The sequence below is a fragment of the Triplophysa rosa genome, linkage group LG21, assembly GCF_024868665.1.
Source record: "Triplophysa rosa linkage group LG21, Trosa_1v2, whole genome shotgun sequence".
In the NCBI taxonomy this organism is placed as follows: domain Eukaryota; kingdom Metazoa; phylum Chordata; class Actinopteri; order Cypriniformes; family Nemacheilidae; genus Triplophysa; species Triplophysa rosa.
In genome coordinates, this window is record NC_079910.1 from 9,366,992 (window position 1) to 9,375,419 (window position 8,428).

Below are 8,428 nucleotides of genomic sequence, written 5' to 3' on the forward strand. Positions count from 1 at the left end.
TGTTTTTCTTCTTTCGCCTGGATTCTCCATGTTGTTGCAGAAAAAGTGAGGGCTTTACCTAGACTAGAGGGGGCTATGGATAAATATACATGCGATAGAGTAAACTGAGACTCGAATCCTACAGAATAGCAGATAAGAGAAAACAAAACAAAGTGGCATGCCCCTCCCATGTGGAAGAGAATAGAAGGCGGGAATAAATAAATAAATAACAAAATAATTCGTCGCCGTCGGTTTGAGATATTTTTTGCGCGAACGGAAATTATTCATTTCAGGCATCGCTAGCTATTAATGCCACTAAATGCGGGCCGACTGTTTGTCGCTGGAAAAGGTTGGTTGGACGTTAAGGGCTGTGCGTTTGTTAGATGGAAAGTTCTATCATCACTCAAGTGCAGAGAGAGGACTCTGTGTCGTCTTCGAAAACAGGTAGGCAGTAGATTGTCACATGTTATATGGTCGTGTTCAGCGCTGTCAATAGGAGCTGACCTCTTTGTAGTCATATTCTCTTTTTGGAATCAACGAGTCACAGTGTTCGTTTGAAAGATAAAGAGTCAAACATCTTCGGTGCTCGAGCGTTGACAGTTGTTATTCGTGATATTGGGCTGATGTCACAGTCGCGAGCGGAATTCGTTAAGTTCCAACGGTTAGAACTTAACGAATTCCGCTCGCGACTGTGACATGTCAATCAACTCAAGATAACATAAAATATATATCGTATTTTTGTACGTGGTTTGGTAGGGCGTAATTCAATAACAACTTTATTGTATTATTTACATGCCTTTATGATGCAGTCAGGCAAATAACGTTACCGTCTATGTAATATAAACTGTTAAGGTTGTTTGTATTTTTCTTTCTGACGTAACTTGACATGTTTTGTTGTATTGTTTCCCGCCCCGCTGTTATACACTCAAACGTATATAAATAAACAATTCATTATTTGTTTTTTCCCTTTCACACAATAGGCATGGTTCTGATGGGTTTGACATTTTTGTCGCCAATCCAAGTAACGTAAATGAGCGTTGAAACAAACTCGAGTTTCCTCTTTTGTGATGTTAAACATACTGCGGTTCATGGCTTGGTTAATGGATACGAGGGACATTTTGTCCTAACATGCTATTTACGCTTTAAAATATTTTTTACCTATTTAATCGACTTACCAACGATCGTGTATCTTGCACCCTACCTTACCGAAGTGACGCGAAAATATCGAGTATAAATGTGGAAAACATCGGCCTAATGGAGAACGCAAGGTGCCGCGGTGGAATGCACAAACACACCCCTCAGCACACGCCCTCCATCTGCCGTGCGACGAACAGCCACAGACGCTAAGATTACGAAAATTCAAACCTTAACGGTTGAAGAAGGCCGTATTTCACACGTTTCAACAAAGAAGATATTTAAGAATACAAACAGCTGGATAAAATACTTGACTGATACCATTTTGTCCCCTAGTTACTAACGAGTGGACAATCGTGTTTTGACGTGCGCGCAGTGTTTATCCCGTTTCTAGTAAATAGACGATATGACCGCAGCTTCGCTAATTATAGATCAGACGCAAATAGGTTGAATATAAAACTCGCAGGTTATGCTTACAGATGTTTACCACCTCTGTTAGCGAAATATAAGCAGCCTTAATGTTCGGAAATACCAAGGCAAGCATGAAAGAATTTCTTGAACAGTAACACAATAACAACTCTAAAAACAGCCATGACTGCAAATGGCGCTCAGAGCGTGAGCAAATACAGTGCAAATGTGAATAACGTTACATGCCCAAGGCAAAGTGTGTTTGCAATGTTCATGCAAAATATTACTGTGTAAAGTATTGTGAAGTAAATGACGCAATATTTGCTTTGTTTTGTCACAATGTAAAAGAAGCAAGTACCAACGTTTCTCTTATTTATTTTTATGTCATTTGTTTTGCAATTAACTATAGATTAATTTGATGTAAATCAAAACGAAGTTATTAAAATGCACTACACGAAGAAAGGAAATGAGGCTTAGTTTAAAATGTGCAAGATCCATGTGGCGTTTGTAAATGCACTGGCAATTTATAGCTTCCATATGAACTGATAAACATGTTATGCTGGTTGTTTATTTAACGCCAGATAAAGACATTTGGGACAATATTACTGATGCCACCCCAGTGTTTTCTGTTATATAGATACATGTAACAAGGTAGAGTAAAACAACTCCAAGAATGAACACTGTTTTAAAAAAAGCAAAGGCTGGTATGTATTTATAAGCTACTCTGTCCAATGGTGTAATTACAAATATCAAGCATGGCCTTTTACTGTTTTCTTAGCAGATTCCTTGGACTCCAGTTACACAGATCTCTTGAAACTCAAATCCATGTTTGTCATTTATTTCACTTTGTGTATCTTTATTTCAAGGAAACGTCACTCAGATTATTCACAAGGAGAACGAAATTAGTGCTGCAAAAGCGGCAGATTTAGCTGTTTTCTTTTATACGTCTGGTGTCCTGGGAAATTGATTAAAAAAGGACTTACGCTCTTTCATTTGATCAGGTCTCGGCAGCCGTGCAGTGAAAGAACTCTTAAAAGTCCCTGCAAAACACTCGCCCCTCTTTTCATTTTATTCAGATGCTCTGCAATATTGTTTCATCTTCATGTGTGAAATGAATTCATGGATACATTTTCCTTCTACTCCCTTTCCTGAGTGTCTTTGTTAAGCGGAGTGTTATCAGTGAGTGTACAGAAGGGCAAACACCGCACAGAGTAAATGATGACGAAGGAGGCCATTTTCTCTCATCCTCTCTCCGCTGTACATGCTGTTAGTATGTTACATAAGATGATCCCTATGGCTACATAAGTCCCCATAGGGAAAGAGAGAGAGAAAGCGTGCATTGATTGGAAATGAGGATCAGCCGGCTCTTTCATGCCCATCATGCCTTTAGCTGAGAATGGGAAAAAAACATTACTAGTACTAAAGTTACATCATTGTAGAAATCAAATAATCATTTGCGTGGCATACTTTGGTACAACAGCATGTCTGGACAAAATCATGTTTCAGTTGCATGTAGATATTTGCATTCAGGAGTATGCGAAGCCACCAAATATGCAGGGAGCCGTAAGCCCATTGTACTGGATTGCGAAGCTCGCTACAGATGCCATGTTACGAAACATTACTCTTATTTCTGTGCCTAGGAGTCGTGTATGTGGCATTACACTTGGAGAGCTTGTTTCTGACAGACTCCTTTGATGAAATGGCAGGAGTTGTGTGTGTATGTTTTGCTCTGAAGGTACAGCTGAAATGTGTGGGCTTTCCCGCCCTCTGATATTATATAACATATACCAGCGGAGGCCAGCAGTCTCATTTAAAACAGATTTTCTGTTTTTGTGCAACGTGTGCCATCACTGGAGAAGGGTGGCTGAGCATTTGGTCATTTTGATGTTTATAGCCACTCTGTGTTTACGGACTAAAACATACCAGTGCCCTGAATTATTTGAAAGATCTGTCAAACCTTTGTGGTGTGTTTGATGCAAATGTAACCAGCTGATTGGATTCGTTTTTATTTACTTGCATTGTGTTCTCACCTGTTGGAGAGTTAAACGTTTATAGAAAATATGAAAATGTACTTATTGTTTAATATCAGACTGTAGTATTTAGTGATAGATTTAATTGTTTATATTCATACTTTTTTTCCAGGTATATGTAATGCATTTATCAAAAGGCAAATTATAAAATTGAAACCTGTTTTATTGTTTTGGCCCACTAACAGATCGGGTGAATAAAAGCTCGCCTCAGAAACCTGGAAGTCGAAATATCTTCAAAAAGCTCATCTGTTGCCTTCGAGCACAAGATGCCCAGCTGCCAGCTTCACCTACCCATGATGCCTTGCTAGCACCTGAGGACAATGGAACCGTTGCCAAAGTATTATAGTAACCTTAAATCGTAACTGTAATAAGAAATATATATATATATATATATACATACACATAGTGATAAACAAGATGCCACCAAAAGAGGATACATAAAAAAATATTTTGGTTCATTATGACAAATAAACTCTTTTGTGTGTTATTGCTTCATTGGAAAATATTAGATTTTTGATTATTACTTTTAACTAAGTTTAATTGATGTCCTATAAAGTGTTGAGAGGAGAGGCTTGGCCTCCCTTTTGCCAGTTGTACTTGTTAACCTACTGCATTGAAATTAACTACACAGAAATTTTTAAACAAAATAAGTGTCTTAATGTCATTCTTAATCATAAATAAGCCTTTTAATGTTGTTTGGCTCAGAGTTACAAGCTTACATTATTAGGACAAAACAAGGAGCTGTATCTGAAAACTGATCTCATCTTTAGATACCAGGAGAGTGTCTTCTACCAGCATTGACCTCTCAGGACCAGGGTAAGATCTGTGTGGTCATAGATCTGGATGAAACACTGGTGCATAGCTCCTTTAAGGTACGCCCGGATCTTTCATCATTAAACATAGGAAGATATCTTGTAATGCGACACTTTGGATAAAACCAAATACATTAATGTTAATGAACATGAAGTTTTACAACAGCTTTTTGTCACCCCATCGATGTTTTTAAAACATCCACGTTGTATTTTTGTAGCCAATAAGCAATGCTGATTTCATCGTGCCTGTGGAGATCGAGGGGACCACACACCAGGTGAGGTGTGATAAATGCTTGTATACGTGAGAAAGACTGGTAATCCCCTGCCAGTAGCCTGGTGTTTATTGACATGAACTGTGCACAGAGGACATATGCCTGAGGAAAGAGTGGAGATATTGTTTCATATTCAAAAATGAATGTTTGGCTCCCTCTGCTGGATTGCTGTGAGAATGCTTCGGCAGTGCCAAATGATTGTGATGGACCAGAATATTGATGTTTTGATCTATTTAACAAAGAGAGAATTTTGAAGACAACCACAAATGTTTTCACAGAGAATCCTGCATTTGGCCTTTCCCTGGTTCAAGTAATCCAGGATAGGTTAGTTCCCACTAGTACGGCCTATTCTTGATTACTTGTTTCAGGAGAAGGCTACCAGCTGCACCGCAGAACATTGATAAAACGTTACTGTGTGTTTTTTACATTCCTAAATCTAAGAATTACATTTTGTAGTGAAAAATGAGGGAAACATACAAACTCTAAACTGTGTTGTAGGTGTATGTGTTGAAGCGGCCATATGTGGATGAGTTTCTTCAGAGGATGGGAGAATTGTTTGAATGTGTTCTGTTCACTGCCAGCCTGGCTAAGGTATTAAACCATTTTTCAAATTCCGACTTTTTAATCTTTTTACCTTTAAGTTAGAGCTTTAGGAAATTTTAGAGATGCCTCCCAATGACTAATCTGCCATGTACTATTATACCCCTATAGAGGGTATGCATTGATGTCACTGTCCCATGTGAACATGTCGGGAGACGCACTGGGACACGCTCCTCTGGGTGGCTAAACACCCAGCAAAATGGCTGAGGAGAATAGGAGAAACAAAGAAACCGGGACTAAAATACGCAATTATTTGCTGAAATTACAAGCAGCTGGACTCGACCGTGATCCTTATGACTTTGTAAGCAGTCATTTTGCTGAGTGTTTTGCCACCCATGGGGGCATGCTCACGTGGTGTTCAAGTGGTAAAGTGACGACACGTCCATACCCTCTATAGCAAATAGCTTATTTTAGCATTCAGATTCAGTCTAAGCTTTTAGAAGTTTTCCTAATTCCATCCCTCCTCCCCCATCCTCCTTGCATTCATCCCTATGGTAGTATGCAGACCCAGTGACTGACCTGCTGGATCGGTGTGGCGTGTTCCAGTCACGGCTCTTCCGAGAATCTTGCGTGTTCTATCAAGGCTGCTATGTTAAAGACCTGAGTCGACTCGGCCGTGAGCTCCACAAAACCTTGATCCTGGACAACTCCCCTGCCTCATACATATTCCACCCTGAGAATGCTGTGGGTTTCATTTTCCTGCTGTTGTTTAGACCAGTGATTCTTAATCCTAGTTTTGTCTTATTCATTTAACACGCTTGATGCAAATCCTTAAGTCATTAGGAGAGGTCCATGAATTGGTCTTTATGGTAACACGGAAATTTGCAGTGTTGTGGATGCCCAGGACCGGGATTAAGAACCACTTTTTTTCATTGAATGCTTTGTAGTTACTTCTTACAGAATTTGCAGTTTTAAGAATAAATATATGGGGTTCAAAATTCTGAAACAACAAGTGAAGCTATGTGTTTCTATTTTGCAATTCTGATTTAAAATATTTTAATGACAAATTATATTATCAGCATAAAAATGTAAGTAAAATATTCAATGAAAAGTATATTTTTAATCATTTTTGTTTCAAAATTGTGTTAGTTATATGGTTTGAAATAGATTTTTAATTCCACTGGTGCTTCTTATAGACGGTTTCAAAGCAACAACATAAACAAACGTTACTGCGCATGCGCGCGTTCGTGGACTGCCCTCAACTTCCAGTATACATTCTCAAATAATAGAGTGCCTATTGATTATTTCTGATAGCAAGCAAAAGAAACCGAGAACAACCGTTACTTGGCAAAGCTTGCCTCTCCAACATTTTTAATTTAGACTGCGATATCAAGCTCAGTTGCTAGATGTCAATGTACCATACGGTTTCTTTATATGCGACAAAACTACAGGACCCATTCAACAAATTGTTTATTTAATAAAATTAACATACAACAAAATTCAACAAATCGTTTATTTAATACAATTATTATACAATATAATACAATAATAATATAAATTAATATTAACATAAATTGCATCAAATATAAATAGTTATATAAATATTATATATTCTTAGAAACTAGCCAGACCAATAAACAAACACAGACCGGAAGTTAACTGCAGTCCAGTCGCACGCGTCCGGTGAAACGTTCTATACTCAATACACTAATATTAATACAAAAACCCAATAGATCGAATCATCACAGATACATTCTTTTGCTATTAAACTGGTAAATTGGAGGTGTTTTAATAACTTCTGTGTTTTTAACAGGTTCCTGTGCTGTCCTGGTTCGATGATACAGAGGACACAGAGCTGCTTCACCTCATCCCAGTATTCGAAGAGTTAAGCCAAGCCGATGATGTCTACAGCAGACTAGAACAACTCAGGGGTCTCTAATCCCTACACTGTCAGAACAGGGCAAACCTCCAGGTTGTGTTGCACTGACTGCCAATCACATACAAGCAGCTCATATGACAGTAGACTCCCCCCTCTGACCTAAAAACACAAAAGCTTATAATCTACTGAAAATTGTGCTGTTCTGTTACTTGGTTCAAGTGACTTAACTGTTCGAGATGATAAATATTTTTATCGGAGACCGACTCTGTCATCGAGTCTTTTGCAATAATAATTTACAATTTTTTTATTACTTTTTACTTTTCTAGTTTGATTATTTTTTCTTTGACATCTTTGGGAGATTAAACCAGATGCTGATGAACATTATAAAATTCAGGTCAATCTATGCAAGTTCTACTTGAACAGATCACTATTACACACTGTTTGTTTTAATCTTTATCATTGATTTATCATCATACTTAAAATATTTTCAGGCAGTCTAGTGTTCCTAATGTATTCCAGACTCATAATGCCAGAAGAATTGTAAAATGGCATGAATGGGATACATATTTTTATTATCCAACATGCTATGCAAATGTTTTTTATAACAAATGTGACACCAACTCATACACATGTCTTGTTACTTTAAAGGCCTTTAAACACAATTCAATTTCACTAAGGTGCTTTAACATGACATTTAACGAAACACCTGTTTTTTTCTCTGTTTTGTGTGAATTACAAGCACACACTGTTAAGTTACTTTGATATTTACTGTATTCGTCTTAAAGTGTCCTTATATCTGCTTCAAGTGTACTTGAGTTTTGTTATGATGCTTGAGAGACAGAATTAACACCACACATATTGAACCAAAGAAATGCATGTTGTTTAGTTTATCGTACTCATTGAGGGTTTACATCATGCTGTATTTTGTCCAGACAACTACTTGTGCTGTCATCTATGTGTATATTTGGTTGAAACTTGAATTCTTCGTATGAAACGCTGTTGGCACAGACCAGCTGCTCCACCACCTTTTGTTTTTAAATATGATCAGTTGTTTTTACTGTAGCATAAGTATTAAAATGGCAATTTTATATTCACAGCAAAATGTTCAAAGGGTGGTGTCTTACCTGTGTAAGGTTTGTGTTATGTGATGTTCGACTTTTGTACTGCCGACAATACACTTGTTTTCCTGTGCAACATAAAATAGTTGAAATTCTTTCTTTATGGTCTCATTGAAGGATCACAGAACATTGTTCTTAGTTAACTTGAACAAAAAAGCTTTACAGAATGCATACATACAAAATTCAAAAATAAGGGAAATGTTCCTTATAGACGAGAAAAAAACTACATAAAATTCTAATTGTTTCCAGAATATAA

The 8,428-nt window shown here is 37.5% G+C and overlaps 1 protein-coding gene across 1 annotated transcript; it reads left to right on the forward strand.

Moving 5' to 3' along the window:
- Positions 1 to 8,267, forward strand: ctdsp2 (CTD (carboxy-terminal domain, RNA polymerase II, polypeptide A) small phosphatase 2). The gene is made up of 7 exons (XM_057363311.1): positions 1 to 423; positions 3,737 to 3,888; positions 4,322 to 4,423; positions 4,582 to 4,638; positions 5,134 to 5,226; positions 5,734 to 5,919; positions 6,989 to 8,267. The coding sequence occupies exons 1-7, from the start codon at positions 363 to 365 to the stop codon at positions 7,112 to 7,114; spliced, it is 777 nt and encodes a 258-aa protein (XP_057219294.1). The 5' UTR covers positions 1 to 362; the 3' UTR covers positions 7,115 to 8,267.
- The last annotated feature ends 161 nt before the right edge of the window (positions 8,268 to 8,428 follow it).

Bases quoted from the DNA above. Each gene is read 5' to 3' on its own strand.
- ctdsp2 (XM_057363311.1), top strand. From the start codon at position 363: ATGGAAAGTTCTATCATCACTCAAGTGCAGAGAGAGGACTCTGTGTCG. The intron at 3,889-4,321 runs GTATTATAGTAA...TCTCATCTTTAG, and splicing joins ACAATGGAACCGTTGCCAAA to ATACCAGGAGAGTGTCTTCT. The intron at 5,227-5,733 runs GTATTAAACCAT...TCCCTATGGTAG, and splicing joins TCACTGCCAGCCTGGCTAAG to TATGCAGACCCAGTGACTGA.